We start from the raw sequence: 22,133 nt of genomic DNA on the forward strand, positions 1-22,133 counted from the left end.
CAGTATTCAGCATTTCAGAGTTTTGATGTCGGGATTAAGGATTTTTTTTCTTGGGCATCGCACCCACAATGTCTGGGCAAGCTCCGCCAAAGACACAGGAAGAGCACCCATTGTACTTAAAATAGCAATAGTACCCACAAGTACCGTTTGAGTCGCGCGGTAAAGTTAGACTCCTGGTTTCAAATTTCTTTATGCGAAATATTTGCTGAGATGTTTAATTTGTGCTTTTTATGACATTACTCATTATCATTATTCGATGCTGAGTCGCACCGCCAAGCCAGACTCCTGAATTCAAAGAAGCTTCAGTGATATATTTATTGAATCTGTGCAAAGCGGTAATTACCTTGTAGTGAAATTGCACATTACAAAGATCACTTGGTTAGTTTTCAAACTGGCACTAAATCAAATTGGCTAGATGATCACTTTCATACTGTCATTGCATAGATATATTTGTTGCATAAGGATTTCATGTAACTGATTTTGTTCACATTTGCATGGTTGTTTCCGTTGGTGAAAAAGTTCACACATATCAATTTGGACTCTTGTAAGCTTGGGGTCCAAGCCTCACGTAACGGAGGAAAGTTGTCATAGCAACTGATTTACAACACCCATTGTCTGAAGAATATTTAATTGCAAAGGTTTATTACCCTGGAGCCATGACATATATATGCATTGAAACACTAAATTGCTGTTATTTATAAGATGCAAATCCTAATTGTTAATCACCCTTTTTGTGTACATCGTCCGTCTCCCATCCTGAACGAGATGTGCAAGTATGTCACTGATGAATTACTGCTTACATTTATATTTATTATTTACTAAATGTCAGGTGACCTTGGCTTTATAAGCCTTGGTCCAGAGAGATTAAAAAAAAAAAAGACAGGTCTTACCCTTAGCCTAGCTAGGGTTAGCCTGGGTGCTCCGGGGAACCTAGACAACAACCACTACCACTATGTGCTGACCTGGCACATAGTGTCTTTTGTATGTATGTATCTACATGTATAAAGTAAAACTGTATATACCGCAAGCCATCGTCTCCAAGTTGTCACTTTCTACTGAGAACCATACATCGGCCCCTTGCATATATGAGTATGCAAATTATTCATTAATCAACGTCAGACCAACACACGATGTTAGTATCATGCTGTTTACAGTTTCAGTTATGATGTAGATTTTGCATATCTTTTATACATTTTTTCATACAATTAATTTCACTTGGATATTTGTCAATGTTCAAAATGATATCATATGTAAATATAGGCCACAACATGTATGAATGAACCTTTGATAATCTCCTGTTTGTTTGAACATTGTTTACATAACAATTGATAGGTTTTTAGTGTCGAATACGATATTTCTTTCCTTTGGACAAGTGTTACAAGATGAAGTGTAAATGTAACTGCAGCATGTACATATTTCTTGGGATGTGTACTAGTCAATATTATAAGTTCATATAACCAAGGTCCATGAACAGCCATTTCATTTTATTTTATAACTAAAACTGAATATATATTACTTTAACAAAATGGATAATATGTTTCAAATATATGTCAAGAATTGTCTTGGTCTTGGAATTGTTTTTTATGTCGTTTGATACACAGAACAGTGATATCTAACGATTCGCCAGGTGCTCGTTAGTCACAAACAATTTACGAATTATTCCTCTTGTTTTGTATTATATAATCAATGGGTTCATTCTTTTTTCAACATTGTGATCACAGGATATTAAACTGTTTACTTTATTTCTCCAGGAATTGTAAAATGTATAAAAATAAATTCCATGCCAGGTACCCCATTGGTTCAACCATATCGGATTATCCTGATAATACTATACCAATAGAGCTTTCTTCGCATCTTTTATTGTGTGCTTCTGAGACGAGATGAATAATAACATAGTAATGAAAAAATATATGTCCAATAGTGAATATAATTTTGGTTGTTTGGAAATATTCTTTTGGGTATTTCATTACGTACATTGATGCCAAACAGCTGCGTGTCTTGTCCAATAAGATACACGATAAACTATCTAATTGTTTACATATTCAAGACATTATTTACTTGGTGAAAGCAGTCATTTAATGTTGTGTCGAAAAAGCGTCAAATTCCGTTTTACACATCAAGATTTTCCATACCATGAACAAAAATTAGGGGAGATATATATTAATCAAAATACCAGTGTCGTCTTTCTCCGACGTTATCAAAGACATAAAACCAGCCATGACATCAAATAGAATGGTGTTATGTTTTTGGTATTTCATTACATTTGATGATAAGACTAGTGCTCCATAATAATGATGCAACATTAGTCAAATTACACTTACACATTCAGGAGAATGTTGGAATCTAAGGACTAAGTTATAGGTTAGATATGGCCGTCCATTTCTCTATTGCCTGTGTATTACGGCATCTATTACATGTGATAGCTCTCGTGTTCCAGTGGTAGAGCGTCGGCAAATTAATTAGGCTAACCCATTAATTAACCAACCCCCACGTTGCTAATTGGATCTGATAAAGTGCGCCCGGTAAAGTGCATTACTCCCTCTGTTGGGACTCTGTTTCTTATAACTACAGTAGTGTGTGGAACTTACGCTCTTTGACCGTGCACTTAATGTGGCTGCAATTAACTGCCGTAGACCCGGCGGAATGTCATGTTTCGGAGATCGTGTCTGGTTGCCTCCGAGGAGCCCTTCCGATAGAAACTTCGGAAAGGATGCCAGCGTTTTCTCAACTATGTCACTCATGTGAACTGAATTTCGACAATAACCTGTCCATGTCAGTGGATATCGTGCAATCACACGCCGCCTCAATCCGACTTCAGCAATATCGTGTTCACCTTGTTCTGACACTTATTGACTCCATCTTTAATATTTTTAAAGGGAGGTAACTATGAAGTTAGCCCATGTAGGAATGTCGGTAATATTTTGTGTGAGGACGTATTTGTCTCATGCGCTATTTGCACGAGACGTTTTTGATTTGTTTCTAGCCGAAAGCTACCTCAGAACCAAATTATTCGTAACACGACGCGCATGTTAATTTGTAATGTCAACCGAAACATTTTGCTATTTTTACGAATGTACTAATGCACAATTCAATTCCCCATGTTTAAGACTATTGTTTTTGTTTTCTTCTTCATATCTATGTTGTTAGTTTAAAATTATACTGTTGTATCTATCTGCTTATCGTTTCATTGAGCTCCTTTTAAGATTTTTACTGTTTGGAAGCTATTATAAATATGAGGTGAGAAAACACCGAACTTGTTGGTGAGGTTTTTATGTAATGTTCTCCTTGTCACCCCCCAGTTGTAGCATCAATACACTAGTACTTGTAGGCTGTACAATGTACACATAATTATTATGTCTCTTTCATTTACTTAATATATACATATGAAAATTATTTTAGCACCCCTGTTTTTTGGACTAGTTATGTCTCAGAACATACAGTATCCCTCGCGCCCAGTGTGAAATATGATGGAAAAATAAATGCCATCTGGAAAATGAGGCTCTGGGCCAACGAAAACAAAGAACAATTAACCCAGTTTCGACAGTACTGTAATTGAGTCTAAATGGGAACCACAGTGGGAAACACAATAACTATGGATGTGGAAAGTTGTATAATCGGGTATCAGATGACCATTGTTGCGAGTGTCGCTATCGACGCGAGTCCGATTTCAATCTATTGGAACATGTTTGGGACATTCTTGTAGTAGATCTTCTTCTTGCAAAACCCTAAACAATCTGATGACGATCGACGGCATGCATCAAGCAAAACGACCAAATCCCATTTGTCGACACATGCGACAAGCAATTTTTGCTGCAGGAACACTTCAACCCCGGATCTTCACGTGTCGTATAGGTTACTACAAGGACGCCTAACCTGTCGTCCAACGTGTCTTAAACGTCGTCTAACGTGCCCTCTAACGTGTCTTAACGTCGTCTAACGTGCCCTCTAACGTGTCTTAAACGTCGTCTAACGTGCCCTCTAACGTGTCTTCTAACGTGTCTTAACGTCTTCTAACGTGCCCTCTAACGTGTCTTAAACGTCGTCTAACGTCTCGTCTAACGTCTCTTAAACGTCGTCTGACGTGCCCTCTAACGTGTCTTCTAACGTGTCTTAAACGTCGTCTAACGTGTCTTAAACGTCGTCTAACGTGCCCTCTAACGTGTCTTAACGTCGTCTAACGTGCCCTCTAACGTGTCTTAAACGTCGTCTAACGTGCCCTCTAACGTGTCTTCTAACGTGTCTTAACGTCTTCTAACGTGCCCTCTAACGTGTCTTAAACGTCGTCTAACGTGTCGTCTAACGTCTCTTAAACGTCGTCTGACGTGCCCTCTAACGTGTCTTCTAACGTGTCTTAAACGTCGTCAAACGTGTCGTCTAACGTGTCTTAAACGTCGTCTGACGTGCCCTCTAACGTGTCTTAAACGTCGTATAACGTGTCTTCTAACGTGTCTTAAACGTAGTCTAACGTGTCTTCTAACGTGTCTTAAACGTGTCTAACGCGTCTTCTAACGTGTCTTAAACGTAGTCTAACGTGTCTTCTAACGTGTCTTAAACGTCGTCTAACGTGTCTTCTAATGTCTTTCACACGTCTAACGTGTCTTCTAATGTCTTCTAATATGGCATTGGTTGACAACAACATGGTAGTGATGACATTGGTTAACAACAACATGGTAGAGATGACATTGGTTCACAACAACACCGTGGAGATGACATTGGTTGACAACAACATGGTAAAGATGACATTGGTTGACAATTACACGGTAGAGGTGACATTGGTTGACAACAATATGGTAGAGATGGCATTGGTTGACAACAACACGGTAGAGATGACATTGGTTCACAACAACACAGTAGAGATGACATTGGTTGACAACAACACAGTAGAAATGACATTGGTTGACAACAACATGGTAGAGATGACATTGGTTGACAACAACATGGTAGTGATGACATTGGTTAACAACAACATGGTAGAGATGACATTGGTTCACAACAACACCGTGGAGATGACATTGGTTGACAACAACACGGTAAAGATGACATTGGTTGACAATTACACGGTAGAGGTGACATTGGTTGACAACAATATGGTAGAGATGGCATTGGTTGACAACAACACGGTAGAGATGACATTGGTTCACAACAACACAGTAGAGATGACATTGGTTGACAACAACACAGTAGAAATGACATTGGTTGACAACAACATGGTAGAGATGACATTGGTTGACAACAACACAGTAGAGATGACATTGGTTCACAACAACACAGTAGAGATGACATTGGTTGACAACAACACAGTAGAGATGACATTGGTTCACAACAACACAGTAGAGATGACATTGGTTCACAACAACACAGTAGAGATGACATTGGTTCACAACAACACAGTAGAAATGACATTGGTTGACAACAACACAGTAGAGGTGACATTGGTTGACAACAACACAGCAGAGGTGACAATGGTTGACAATAACACGGTAGAGGTGACATTGGTTGACAACAACACAGTAGAGGTGACATTGGTTGACAACAACACGGTAGAGATGACATTGGTTGAAACAACACGGTAGAGAAGACATTGGTTGACAACAACACAGTAGAGATGACATTGGTTGACAACAACACAGTAGAAATGACATTGGTTGACAACAACACAGCAGAGGTGACATTGGTTGACAACAACATGACAGAGATGACATTGGTTCACACCAACACGGTAGAGATGACATTGGTTAACAACAACATGACAGAGATGACATTGGTTCACACCAACACGGTAGAGATGACATTGGTTGACAACAACACAGTAGAGATGACATTGGTTAACAACAACACAGTAGAGATGACATTGGTTCACACCAACACGGTAGAGATGACATTGGTTGACAACAGCATGGTAGAGATGACATTGGTTAACAACAACATGGTAGAGATGACATTGGTTAACAATAACACGGTAGAGATGACATTGGTTGACAACAACACGGTAGAGATGACATTGGTTGACAACAACACAGTAGAGATGACATTGGTTTACAACAACATGGTAGAGATGACATTGGTTGACAACAACACAGTAGAGATGACATTGGTTAACAACAACACAGTAGAGATGACATTGGTTCACAACAACACAGTAGAGATGACATTGGTTGACAACAACACAGTATAGATGACATTGGTTAACAACACTATGGTAGAGATGACATTGGTTTACAACAACACAGTAGAGATGATATTGGTTGACAACAACACAGTAGAGATGACATTGGTTCACAACAACACAGTAGAGATGACATTGGTTGACAACAACACAGTAGAGATGACATTGGTTCACAACAACACAGTAGAGATGACATTGGTTCACAACAACACAGTAGAGATGACATTGGTTGACAACAACACAGTAGAAATGACATTGGTTGACAACAACACAGTAGAGGTGACATTGGTTGACAACAACACAGCAGAGGTGACAATGGTTGACAATAACACGGTAGAGGTGACATTGGTTGACAACAACACAGTAGAGGTGACATTGGTTGACAACAACACGGTAGAGATGACATTGGTTGACAACAACACGGTAGAGAAGAAATTGGTTGACAACAACACAGTAGAGATGACATTGGTTGACAACAACACAGTAGAAATGACATTGGTTGACAACAACACAGCAGAGGTGACATTGGTTGACAACAACATGACAGAGATGACATTGGTTCACACCAACACGGTAGAGATGACATTGGTTAACAACAACATGACAGAGATGACATTGGTTCACACCAACACGGTAGAGATGACATTGGTTGACAACAACACAGTAGAGATGACATTGGTTAACAACAACACAGTAGAGATGACATTGGTTCACAACAACACAGTAGAGATGACATTGGTTGACAACAACACAGTAGAGATGACATTGGTTAACAACAACACAGTAGAGATAACATTGGTTTAAAACAACATGGTAGAGATGACATTGGTTTACAACAACATGGTAGAGATGACATTGGGTGACAACAACATGGTAGAGATGACATTGGTTGACAACAACACGGTAGAGATGACATTGGTTGACAACAACACAGTATAGATGACATTGGTTGACAACAACACGGTAGAGATGACATTGGTTCACAACAACATGGTAGAGATGACATTGGTTAACAACAACACAGTAGAGATGACATTGGTTGACAACAACACAGTAGAGATGACATTGGTTGACAACAACACAGTATAGATGACATTGGTTGACAACAACACAGTAGAGATGACATTGGTTGACAACAACACAGTAGAGATGACATTGGTTGACAACAACACAGTAGAGATGACATTGGTTGACAACAACACAGTAGAGATGACATTGGTTAACAACAACACAGTAGAGATGACATTGGTTGACAACAACACGGTAGAGATGACATTGGTTTACAACAACATGGTAGAGATGACATTGGTTGACAACAACACAGTATAGATGACATTGGTTGACAACAACACAGTAGAGATGACATTGGTTTACAACAACATGGTAGAGATGATATTGGTTGACAACAACACAGTATAGATGACATTGGTTGACAACAACACAGTAGAGATGACATTGGTTCACAACAACATGGTAGAGATGACATTGGTTGACAACAACACAGTAGAGATGACATTGGTTGACAACAACACAGTAGAGATGACATTGGTTAACAACAACACAGTATAGATGACATTGGTTGACAACAACACAGTAGAGATGACATTGGTTGATAACAACATGGTAGAGTTGACATTGGTTGACAACAACACAGTAGAGATGACATTGGTTCACACCAACACGGTAGAGATGACATTGGTTGACAACAACACAGTAGAGATGACATTGGTTAACAACAACACAGTGGAGATGACATTGGTTCACACCAACACGGTAGAGATGACATAGGTTGACAACAACACAGTAGAGATGACATTGGTTAACAACAACATGGTAGGGATGACATTGGTTAACAACAACACAGTAGAGATGACATTGGTTAACAACAACATGGTAGGGATGACATTGGTTAACAACAACACAGTATAGATGACATTGGTTGACAACAACACAGTAGAGATGACATTGGTTCACAACAACATGGTAGAGATGACATTGGTTAACAACAACACAGTAGAGATGACATTGGTTGACAAGAACACAGTAGAGATGACATTGGTTGACAACAACACAGTATAGATGACATTGGTTGACTACAACATGGTAGAGATGACATTGGGTGACAACAACATGGTAGAGATGACATTGGTTGACAACAACACAGTAGAGATGACATTGGTTTACAACAACATGGTAGAGATGACATTGGTTGACAACAACACAGTATAGATGACATTGGTTGACAACAACACAGTAGAGATGACATTGGTTCACAACAACATGGTAGAGATGACATTGGTTGACAACAACACAGTATAGATGACATTGGTTGACAACAACACAGTAGAGATGACATTGGTTAACAACAACATGGTAGGGATGACATTGGTTAAGAACAACACGGTAGAGATGACATTGGTTGACAACAACACAGTAGAGATGACATTGGTTGACAACAACACAGTAGAGATGACATTGGTTAACAACAACACAGTAGAGATGACATTGGTTCACAACAACACAGTAGAGATGACATTGGTTAACAACAACACAGTAGAGATGACATTGGTTGACAACACAGTAGAGATGATATTGGTTTACAACAACACAGTAGAGATGACATTGGTTGACAACAACACAGTAGAGATGACATTGGTTAACAACAACACAGTAGAGATGACATTGGTTGACAACACAGTAGAGATGACATTGGTTTACAACAACATGGTAGAGATGACATTGGTTTACAACAACACGGTAGAGATGACATTGGTTGACAACAACACAGTAGAGATGACATTGGTTAACAACAACACAGTAGAGATAACATTGGTTAACAACAACACAGTATAGATGACATTGGTTGACAACAACACAGTAGAGATAACATTGGTTAACAACAACACAGTATAGATGACATTGGTTTACAACAACACGGTAGAGATGACATTGGTTGACAACAACACAGTAGAGATAACATTGGTTAACAACAACACAGTATAGATGACATTGGTTTACAACAACACGGTAGAGATGACATTGGTTGACAACAACACAGTAGAGATGACATTGGTTAACAACAACACGGTAGAGATGACATTGGTTGACAACAACACAGTAGAGGTGACATTGGTTGACAACAACACGGTAGAGATGACATTGGTTGACAACAACACAGTAGAGATAACATTGGTTAACAACAACACAGTATAGATGACATTGGTTGACAACAACACAGTAGAGATGACATTGGTTGACAACACAGTAGAGATGACATTGGTTTACAACAACATGGTAGAGATGATATTGGTTGACAACAACACATTAGAGATGACATTGGTTGACGACACAGTAGAGATGAAATTGGTTTAAAACAACATGGTAGAGATGACATTGGTTTACAACAACATGGTAGAGATGACATTGGGTGACAACAACATGGTAGAGATGACATTGGTTGACAACAACACGGAAGAGATGACATTGGTTGACAACAACACAGTATAGATGACATTGGTTGACAACAACATTAGAGATGACATTGGTTCACAACAACATGGTAGAGATGACATTGGTTAACAACAACACAGTAGAGATGACATTGGTTGACAACAACACAGTAGAGATGACATTGGTTGACAACAACACAGTATAGATGACATTGGTTGACTACAACATGGTAGAGATGACATTGGGTGACAACAACATGGTAGAGATGACATTGGTTGACAACAACACAGTAGAGATGACATTGGTTGACAACAACACAGTATAGATGACATTGGTTGACAACAACACAGTAGAGATGACATTGGTTGACAACAACACAGTAGAGGTGACATTGGTTGACAACAACACGGTAGAGATGACATTGGTTGACAACAACACAGTAGAGATAACATTGGTTAACAACAACACAGTATAGATGACATTGGTTGACAACAACACAGTAGAGATGACATTGGTTGACAACACAGTAGAGATGACATTGGTTTACAACAACATGGTAGAGATGATATTGGTTGACAACAACACATTAGAGATGACATTGGTTGACGACACAGTAGAGATGAAATTGGTTTAAAACAACATGGTAGAGATGACATTGGTTTACAACAACATGGTAGAGATGACATTGGGTGACAACAACATGGTAGAGATGACATTGGTTGACAACAACACGGAAGAGATGACATTGGTTGACAACAACACAGTATAGATGACATTGGTTGACAACAACATTAGAGATGACATTGGTTCACAACAACATGGTAGAGATGACATTGGTTAACAACAACACAGTAGAGATGACATTGGTTGACAACAACACAGTAGAGATGACATTGGTTGACAACAACACAGTATAGATGACATTGGTTGACTACAACATGGTAGAGATGACATTGGGTGACAACAACATGGTAGAGATGACATTGGTTGACAACAACACAGTAGAGATGACATTGGTTGACAACAACACAGTATAGATGACATTGGTTGACAACAACACAGTAGAGATGACATTGGTTCATAACAACATGGTAGAGATGACATTGGTTAACAACAACACGGTAGAGATGACATTGGTTGACAACAACACAGTAGAGATGACATTGGTTGACAACAACACAGTATAGATGACATTGGTTGACAACAACACGGTAGAGATGACATTGGTTGACAACAACATGGTAGAGATGACATTGGTTGACAACAACACAGTAGAGATGACATTGGTTTAAAACTACATAGTAGTGGTGACATTGGTTGAGAACAACATGGTAGAGATGACATTGGGTGACAACACCATGGTAGAGATGACATTGGTTAACAACAACACAGTAGAGATGACATTGGTTGACAACAACTCAGTAGAGATGACATTGGTTGACAACAACACAGTAGAGATGACATTGGTTGACAACAACACAGCAGAGGTGACATTGGTTCACAACAACACAGTAGAGATGACATTGGTTGACAGCAACACAGTAGAAATAACATTGGTTAACAAAAACACAGTAGAGATGACATTGGTTGACAACAACACAGTAGAGGTGACATTGGTTCACAACAACACAGTAGAGATGACATTGGTTCACAACAACACATTAGAGATTACATTGTGTATATATGCTCTCTGCATCCTGGCATTCATTCATCTGATGAAGGAGTAAGTATATGCTCCGAAACGTTGTGCTCCTCAAATAAAGAAGTTGACAGCCATAAATTCTCTCCCTTAACTTGAATCCAGCAATAGGATTCAACACTGCGGCCATTGAAGACATATCTCAGTGGGCTCTCTGATGACCTTGCAGTGAGGTGCATGGACACAAAGTGTGTAGCGTTTTGAAGCGGTTGCTCCGATAGTTTGCTCGGAGCAGACTTTGATAGACAAGTACTGTGACAAATGGTAAAATACATGGCCAAAATCTTCAATCCAATATTGCTGCCAAATCATGCCACTTTGTGCCTAAGAGTATTGGAGTCCTTGGTGAATCTTTTCTATACCTTCTGGTCTTGAGTTCTTGAAAATACGGCGGAATAATAAACAATAAAACATAATAAACAGAACTATTATAATATGACTTTTACCTTTCTGGAACCCTAAAAAGTAATCTACATATCCAAGTGGCCGACATGCGTCTATCTTTTCTCATGTATTCAAATAATATCATCATTAGATGAGAAAGGTCTGTTGTGATACACAGTGACAGTGACAGCGTGTCGTAATATATTTACACCAAGTACAAGACGTCAAAATGGCCGGCATGATATGCGAAGTTGTCAGCGAACCTGTGGCGATTACAATTGTTAGTTATCCTTGATAAACTGGCCGATCATTGCAAGGTGATGATAACGATGTGTCAAATTCGTAGATTGGTGTCGTCAGTCACTGCCAGACTAGGTACGGATCGGGTTGGTAATCGTGCACAAGCATGCAGTCAAACTCTAGCATTGTTCCCACTGTATGCTAAACGATCCGAATCATCAGAAATTCTGTATTCAATCGTGCTAGAGAATTCTGTAGCTTTGTATATGCATTTAACTTGCCTGGTGTAAATCACCTTCTGTATCTGTCTGACCTGAATATACAATACCTGCCAACAGTTTTACATAATTCCAGCCAGTTGACTTGAAAAGATAAAAAACCTCAATGAAATCAACATTTAAAATGACAGTTATACAGCATCCGATATTGGCTTGACAGTTACACGAATTGGGGTGGGATGGTGAAAACAAGCTTTCGACGTAATGGACAAAGGGCACACATGTCTAAGATCGATCAAGTTCAATGACACGTCACGTGGGATACGTCGCCATTCTTCTTGGAGGGCCTGGATCAGTTCTTGTCGGTTGGCTGGAGGATGTGGTCGCTGTTGACATCCTAGTGGTGTTATATGGGGAGCGTGCAGGCCACCGCAACACGATGACGTTGTTGGCTGGATGGAAGTCCTGTACGATTCAGGCTTTATGGGATGTGGCGTTGTCGAGCTGATAACGGTGGCAGCTATTTTAGAAATGGTAGGACAATCGGAAGAATGTCACCCATGTAACGTTGTCAGATTTTCCGTTTCCGGGCCAGTGGTATTCTCTCCTCCCCCAAATTCCACCCAACACCCTAACATCCCTTCCACTATACTGCACGACCGCCTGAACGCACCATGCTGCCGTTCGTTCTCCTCTTGGGCGGTAAACACGCCGTCTACCATCAGCTCTGAACAAACAGAACCGGCTTTTATCAGTGAAGACGACCCTCTGTCCAACGATGTACAGTACGGGCCCATCTCAATCTCTGACCATGATCATGATGTTGTGCTGTCAAACTTTTCTCTGTAAGGTCTGACAATCCTAATTCCTAGAGCCCTCAGTTGCCTGTCCACTGTCTGTCGACTAACCATATTCCTAAAGCATTCGTCGCTGATGACGTCATTGCCAGGAATCGATTTCGGAGATGCAAAGTAGGCAAGTACCGGTTTTCATTGGGCGTAGTTACCACGGGTCTGTCTGTTCTTGGCCTGCCTGATCTGTCCATAACTTTTCATCGGTTGTAGAGTGAAAAAGCCGTCTTCGCCTCCACAAATCCTTGGGCACGATAGAATCCTATGATCTGTCGGTTCGAATCCCAGTTCTCACATATATTGTTTGTAGGTTTTCTGGTAGCTGTGTATCAATTCAGGCTTTCCTCCCACGTCTTGCGTTATCAGTTTTGATATCAGATAAAGAACTATATATTAGGTAAGAAAATGGTCTGTAAAGATATTCACTTACTACTTTCAACAGTTGGTTGTTCTGAAGATATTGGTCGAGTGAATATATTGATAAGCTATAGTAATAAGCTATTTGTCTGTAATAATGTCCTACCATACATTTTAATTTAGCCACCTTTAACAACCAGCCATGGTTGTGAGGGGCCTATTGCAGTGTGCATGAAATGATTCATTGACTGGCTTTTGTTGAACCACAATCATTATACCATCTTGTAACTTAAGTGACATTAATGTTGTACATGCAATTCCAAGGGTATATTTGGTATTTTCCCCAAATGTTCGAAATTGCAAGTGCTGTTTTCTTCACGCCCATTCCTCGGGTAATTCGTTTCTCATCCCCTCGGGAAGCATATTGATTATTTTCTTGTCACAAACTGATCACGTTGACTGTCGCTACTGTAACTGGCGAGATCTGAGGGATGATTCATACAATTCATACCCTTCACTTGAATGTATTAGCTGAGGCTGCAACGCATGGGCAGTGATTGTAGACTAGACTATTCCAGAAAATGTGTTTTACTGTCGTATATATGTTTTAAGGTCTAAAAGATCTAGAAATTTTCACTATCGTCTATCAAATCATTTGCAAGATTAATATCTTTTCCCGAGTAATGTTTATAATATACCGTAGTGTTCTCGATTCTTATATTCGTATTTTGCCATAAAGGTTGTGATAATATATCTTTTTCCTCTTTGATAGAATTTCCTTTTTTTCTATTAAGCTTCCCCATGAACACAGAACATCTTTCCAGGATGCATTCGTCCTATCATTAATAACCTTTTCCGAAATATAGAATTGGCACTTTTTGCCAGAGTTATATTACTAATCACAGACGTTTAATCCAAGATATCTTTTGAGCATTGATTTATATTTTTTATATCAGGCACCTACAAGAGTAAACCTTTTCTTGACCAATCTAAGTTCCAACGTTTGCACATAGTGTTATCAGAGAAACGTTGTGAGTCTACCCACAACACTTGCGTTTTGCTTGTGGTAATTTTTAGGCCTGAAAAAGACGCATATGTTTGAAGAGTTGTCAAGAAGTTTTGGAGACAATTTTCAGTTCCATCTAATATGAGAGATGTGTCGTCTGCGAATTGAGAAACTAGAAAATTCTATCTCGTCGATCCTAATTCCGTTTATATTTTTATTAGTGCGTAGCTTTATTTCCAAAATTTCAGCGCACAGCAAGAATACATAAGGAGATAAAGGGTTGCCTTGTCTACTTCCTCTTTCAAAAATCTGAAGCAAAACACTAGATTTTATATCGTGATAGAAGGTTGTTATCCAGTACTTAACAGAAGGTCCAAAGTTTAAAAAAGTCAAAGCTTCTTGGATGAAAACCCAATCTACTGAATTGAACGCCTTTTCAAAGTCTATAAGTAATAACAATCCTGGGATTTCATGCATTCATTAAAGTCCATAATGTCATAAATTAACCTAGTATATTCTCCAATGTATCGTTTTGACATAAAGCCTCTTTGATCCTGGTTAATTTTTGTTGGCAGAACCTTTTATTAATTCTATTTGCTATTGTTGCTGATGCTGATTGAAATTGGTCTCCATTTTTTTAAGTGCTGCTTTGGTTTGTCTTTTTGGGGAATGCATGTTATTAGGCCCCGCTTTTGACTAACTGATAATTCTCCTCTTTTGAAACCTAGGTTCAATGATCGTATCAGATATTTATGCAGATCTAGCCAGAAAAAAATGTGGAATAATACAGTAAATCCGTCAGGACCCGGACTTGTTTAATTTTTCATATTTTTCAAAGATGTTAAAACTTCCTCATATTGTAACTCACCTTCAAGTCCTAATTGTTGTGGTGTGCTTAGTTTTGGAATATTAAGGTCTTTAAATATATCATCTAGGTCTACGTTTCTGCTTGTCTGTTAAGTGTACAACTGTTGGTAATATCTCTGGGTTTCGTTGATGATATTTTTTGTTTCAGTTATGGTATGTCCATTCTTTGTTTCTAGCTAAGCTATAGCCTTATTCCTTCTTTCCAGGCTAAGACGTATTTTCTTGGTTTTTCGACCATTTCTCTCCATTCCTCCCGATATTGCATGATTATTCCTCCTGTTTTTATGTTATTTATTTCTTTCAGTTCAGTCTTTGCCTCTTCAAGTTTCTTTTGTATTTCAGTTTTAATTTCTATATGCTTTGAAGTATCTATATTGATTTGCCATTCTTCGATATGTTTTTGTAAGTCGTTTTCTTTCTGTTCTCGCTCTCGTTTCCTTTCCGAGGAGTATTTTATAGTTTGACCTCTTATCATCAACATTAGTGTTTCGAAAAAAAGTTGGTCGTCTATATTAAATCTGTCATTGCTTTCTTCATCGACACCTGTTTAATATTGTTCTATTGTATTTTTAATTACTTCTTTTTTTTTTCAACAAACGTATTGTTGTTTAGTAGGGAACTTCAAATGGCCTCTATTAGATACTATTTAGTTTTAAGGGAATTCAACGTATAGAGTTATCTGATCTGTAAGAAGGGTCTACACCAACTTTATCTGCGGATTCTTCAAGGTCTCTTGACAACAAGAAGTAATCTAATCTGGCTTGTTTTATGGGTATGTTTTGTCTCCACGTATATCGTCTCTCTTCTTGGTTCATATCTCTCCAAGGGTAAAAAAAGGATTGTTCACTGGAGGCACTTCATGGTAGAATTGTATTGTGCACTTTTGCACACATATATGTCTCTGATGGTCCTCTTTTGAAGCATGTCAAGACTCATGATGAAATCAATGCATTCCACAGTTTCCGTAAACGAGCCAAGTATGTAGGACACAATCTCAATGTCAGTGTTGATTTTGTTGATGGTTGTGTATGGCTGGACAGAAATGACTGTCAGTCAAGCGAAGTGCCATATCAAGTCGGCCCAGACGGTATGCAGTGTGTTGAGAAGATCAGCAACCCTGCAGAGTCCTTCGCTTGGATGAAGTCGACTGGCCCGAAAAGTGAAACAGAAGGCTTTGCTGCTCAGGACCATTCACAACCGTCTTTATGTGATTTTGCACCAAAATGTAAATATGAAATGTAGATTATGCAATGGATTTAATGAGACTGTCCAACACATTGACACTGGAAACCCACTTTCTGACAATCTGGGTAATGCAGAAGGCTGCAGTGTTGGGGAGTCACATTCTCCGAAAAGTTCGGGGAGGGTTAGGGGGGGTTGTTTCAACAAGGCAGCGCTTCCTGGGAGAAGTCCCAATCGCTGTCTGGGCTGCGTGTGGAGGGGACAAAGGCCCTGGGCTGATGACTATGCCAGGATCACCCGAACCCTCTTTGCTGCATTTATTTATTTTAATCTGTACTTAATAAAAATAATAATTTACTAACCACTGCACTGGGTTTCATTATCGCAGATGTATGTGTTTTCTAATACATGGCCTGGCTGAAGAATGTCCGCGCGGCAGTCGAAGCGATGAATGAATGAATGAATGAATGAATGAATGAATGAATGAATGAATGAATGAATGAATGAATGAATGAATGAATGAATGAATGAATGAATGAGAACAGTTGTGTGCGCGAGTTTTGCGTGTTATGCCTAATCTTCCTCATCAATATTTGACAGCAAACGTGTGACATGGAATCAGACAGGCTTCAAACTGAGGCCACCGTCAAATACACCGTCAAATACAGGCTTAGCGGGTTAATCGTGAAAATGTTATAATTAAAGTGGGTCAGACACCCATTAGAATAAACTTACTTACATATATCGGGGCCACGCACATTATCACAGTTAGCCGCTGTAGGGGACGTTGTGCGCATGCGGTGTGGTGTTCACGGTGATTTCCAGCATCATATGACTTTAACGTCTGCCACAAGGTGGCGTGACGGAGTCGACACACTCACAGTGGTCCATTGTGTATGACAGGAGTGTGTGAACCATAGTATGTCATATGACTGTGTATAACGGGAGTATGTGAACTAATGTATGTGATATCACCGTGTATGACGGGAGTGTGTGAACTATAGTGTGTTATATCAATGTGTATGGCGAGAGTGTGTGAACTATAGGGCCTTATATTATGACGGGAGTATGTGAACTACAGTATGTGATATCAATGTGTATAACGGGAGTATGTGAACTAATGTATGTGATATCACCGTGTATGACGGGATTGTGTGAACTATAGTGTGTTATATCAATGTGTATGGCGAGAGTGTGTGAACTATAGGGCCTTATATTATGATGGGAGTATGTGAACTACAGTATGTGATATCACTGTGTATGATGGGAGTATGTGAAATTTAATATGTGATATCACTACGTATGATGTGAGTATGTGAACTACAGTATGTGATATCAATGTGTATGATGGGAGTATGTGAACTACAGTATGTCATATCAATGTGTATGATGGGAGTATGTGAACTACAGTATGTCATATCACTGTTTATGATAGGAGTATGTGAACTAAAGTACGTCATATGATTGTATATATTTCGAGCCTGTGAACTTTAGTATGTCATATCACTGTATATGATGGGATTATGTGAACTAAAGTATGTCATATGATTGTATATGATGGGAGTATGTGAACCATAGTATGTCATATGATTGTATATGATGGGAGTATGTGAACCATAGTATGTCATATGATTGTATATGATGGGAGTATGTGAACTATAGTATGTCATATCAATGTATATGATGGGAGTATGTGAACTATAGAATGTCACATCACTGTATATGATGGGAGTATGTAAACTATAGTATCTCATATCAATGTATATGATGGGAGTATGTGAACTGTAGTATGTCATATCACTGTATATGAGGGGATTATGTGAACTATATATGTCATATCACTGTGTTTCATGTGAATATGTGAACTATAGTATGTCATATGACTGTTAATGATGGGAGCATGTGGACTATAGTATGTCATATGATTGTATATGATGGGAGTATGTGAACTATAGTATGTCATATCACTGTATATGAGGGGATTATGTGAACTATAGTATGTTATATCACTGTGTTTGATGTGAATATGTGAACTATTGTATGTCATATCAATGTGTATGATCGGAGTATGTGAACTACCGTGTGTAATGTCGCTGTATATGATGGGAGCATGTGAACTCTAGTATGTCATATGATTGTATAAGACGGGAGTATGTGAACTATTGTATGTCATATCAATGTGTATGATCGGAGTATGTGAATCATAGTATGTTATGTCACTGTATATGATGGTAGCATTTAAACTATAGTATGTCATATGATTTTATATGATGGGAATATGTGAGCTATAGTATGTCATATGACTGAAAATGATGGGAGCATGTGAACTCTAGTATCTCATATGATTTTATATGATGAGAGTATATGAACTATAGTATATCATATCACTGTGTTTGATGTGAATATGTGAACTATACTATGTCATATGACTGTTAATGATGTGAATATGTGAACTATTGTATTTCATATCAATGTGTATGATCGGAGTATGTGAACTTTAGTAGGTTATGTCACTGTATATGATGGTAGCATTTAAACTTTAGTATGTCATATGATTTTATATGATGGGAATATGTGAGCTATAGTATATCATATGACTGAATATGATGGGAGCATGTGAACTCTAGTATCTCATATGTATATGATAGTATATATACTATAGTATGTCATATCAATGTGTATGATCGGAGTATGTGAACTATAGTATGTCATATCACTGTGTTTGATGTGAATATGTGAACTATAGTTTGTCATATGACTGTATATGATGGGAGTATGTGAACTATAGTATGTCATATTACTATATATGATGGGAGTATGTGAACTATAGTATGAACTATGATTGTGTATGACGGAAATATGTGAACTACAGTAGGTTGAATGTGCATGATGGGCGTATGTGAACTATATTATATCATGTCACTGTATATGATTGGAGTATGTGAACTACAGTATATCATATCACGGTATATGATTCTAGTATATAATCTATAGTATTTCATATCACTGTACATGATGATAGTATATAATCTATAGTATTCCATATTACTGTATATGATGATAGTTTATAAACTATAGCATTTCATATCACTGTATATGATGATAGTATATAAACTTTAGTATTTCATATCACTGTATATGATCATAGTATATAAACTATAGCATTTCATATCACTGTATATGATTCTAGTATATAATCTATAGTATTTCATATCACGGTATATGATTCTAGTATATAATCTATAGTATTTCATATCACTGTATGATTCTAGTATATAATCTATAGTATTTCATATCACGGTATATGATTCTAGTATATAAACTATAGCATTTCATATCGCTGTATATGATGATAGTATATAAACTATAGTATTTCATATCACGGTATATGATTCTAGTATATAATCTATAGTATTTCATATTACTGTACATGATGGGAGTATGCATGTTATGATTGTTGCCGAATGACATGAACATGTTTAGTATAATAATATACATTTAGGAATGTTTTAAAATAATATTATTTAAATTATTTATGTATTTCGTATGTACGCATATCATTATACACATATGAGCCAAAAATAAAGTTTCTTTTGAAAGTTTGTTTACGTCTTACTCGTTTATCCCTAGTTTTCTCAAACCCAATGCGATGCAATGATCGACAACGCAAGTCAATATATCTGGTGTAGCAAGAAGTCTCCTACTGCTCAAAATCAGACGCCTAATCCTCAGCCGAGGGATGTGTTCCCATGCCTGGGTACGTTCTTGGAGATTCTGTATTGCGGGTCCCCGGCTCTACGTCACAACGGATCCCGTAGATGCGCGATTGAATTCAGGTCTGGGCTTCGAGAAGGCGACTGTTTCCTGGATGCTGCCCAGATAATAAGATGTTCACGTTACCTCCAGGGCAAGTTGCAGTTGACAGCCATTTCTACATGCAGATGATCTTTTCACTATTTGAAAATCTCTACGTGAAAATGAACTCGCAAATACACTTAAAAAGTGATGGCGCGATACTTTTGACGAGCTGTATTTGGTCAGACATATTCTTTTCGAGCCGTATTTTATTTGCTTTTTACAGTTTGTTTGTTTGTTTGTTTGTTGTTTAACGCCGCACCCTGCAACATTCCAGCTACATGGCGGCTGTCTGTAAATAATCGAGTCTGGACCTGGTAATCCAGAGATTGACATCATGAGCATCGATCCACGCAATTGGAATACGATGACCTGAATAAGCCAAGTCAGCGAGTCTGACCACCCAATCCCGTTAGTCGCCTCTTACGACAAGCATAGTCGTCTTTCACGACAAGCATGGGTTGTTGAAGACCTATCTACCCCGGATCTTGACGGGGGGAGACAAGCATGGGTTGCTGAAGACCTATCTACCCCGGATCTTGACGGGGGGAGACAAGCATGGTTTGCTGAAGACTTATCTACGCCGGATCTTCACGGGGGGAGACAAGCATGGGTTGCTGAAAACCTATCCACCCCGGATCTTCACGGGGGGAGACAAGCATGGGTTGCTGAAGACCTATCCACCCCGGATCTCCACGAGGGGAGACAGTCATGGGTTGCTGAAGACCTATCCACCCCGGATCTCCACGGGGGGACAAGCATGGGTTGCTGAAGACCTATCCACCCCGGATCTTTGCGGGTCGTGTTTTACAGTAGTAAGGAAACCATATAAATAGTAATTTGTGATTTAATGTTGATGCATCCGTGTGTGAATCTTTTCAGTGAACAGATCTTTGTAAAATAACTTGGTGAATTGATCCTTATAAAATAACCTTTTGACTTCTGTGACTAATATTTTAGAACTTATGCACGCAATGGGCAGTTGACAGATTTGGTGTACCATATATACACTCTGGTCACAGCAGTACAGTGAAGGCGAGGTAGGGAGGCAAGACACAAGGGATCGGGGACTGTGACACAGTCTAATCTGTCAAGCTTACTGGACGTAGAACACTGAGTCATAATCCTCTCCGGGGTAAACAGTGTAACAAGCTGGCATCCAGGCAGCTGCTGCCATCACACAGGAGGGGTCGGGGTGGGGGCACCCCCGCTGGTGCACTCATAAAATCACTGAGTTGACTCGCAGTCGATACAACAAGGTTTTCACCTGGACCTGCGCGTGCCATACAGTCTTGTCCCAGCCGCCAGACGCCTGACTTCGGGGACGTGGACCAGACAGTATTCCAACACAGGTATGTCTCTTTCGGTTTTCGATAGTAACATTTATAAATACATATTAGTGACAAGAACACAAATTAATATACAATGTAGTAGCTTGTTACCTTACTTTGTGTAATGTAAGGAAACGCGAGCGCTCTCTCTATTGGGGCATGGGTGGCCTAGGGAGGTGAGGTGATAGAGGATCCAAGATTATTGCACTTATATAGCGACGAGCATGCACATGTGTTTGTGTGTGTGGCTGCTTGTACTAGTCCCGATTGATGCCGATTTATAGTGCTAGCACACTGAGATACCATGCCGCAGTTTAACATGAATACCCTACTCAGACACAGCGAGCCTACCAGTCCTTGTTTAACCATCATATTGCCGAACGCCAGACAGGGTAACAACAAGTACCATCTTTTAACGTCTTTTGGTATGACGCGACCGTGGATCGAACCCCGAACCTTCCGCTCTCCGGGCGGACGCTCTAGCACTGGACCATGGAGGCGGTCATGGGTGGCCCAGACGTTTGCGA

The 22,133-nt window shown here is 39.0% G+C and overlaps 1 protein-coding gene across 4 annotated transcripts in view; it reads right to left on the reverse strand.

Moving 5' to 3' along the window:
- The window catches only part of LOC124127095 (AP-4 complex subunit epsilon-1-like), a 125,220-nt gene extending 122,362 nt beyond the window's left edge, over window positions 1-2,858 (reverse strand). For all 4 annotated transcript variants that reach the window (XM_048400682.1, XM_048400683.1, XM_048400681.1 and 1 more), the window contains exon 1: window positions 2,589-2,858. In XM_048400682.1, coding sequence (XP_048256639.1) covers window positions 2,589-2,741 — 153 coding nt within the window. In that variant the 5' untranslated portion in view covers window positions 2,742-2,858. The remainder of the gene's footprint in view (window positions 1-2,588) is intronic.
- Window positions 2,859-22,133: the final 19,275 nt, after the last annotated feature.

The sequence above is a fragment of the Haliotis rufescens genome, unplaced genomic scaffold (assembly GCF_023055435.1).
Source record: "Haliotis rufescens isolate VD_foot unplaced genomic scaffold, xgHalRufe1.0.p SCAF_2, whole genome shotgun sequence".
Lineage (NCBI taxonomy): Eukaryota > Metazoa > Mollusca > Gastropoda > Lepetellida > Haliotidae > Haliotis > Haliotis rufescens.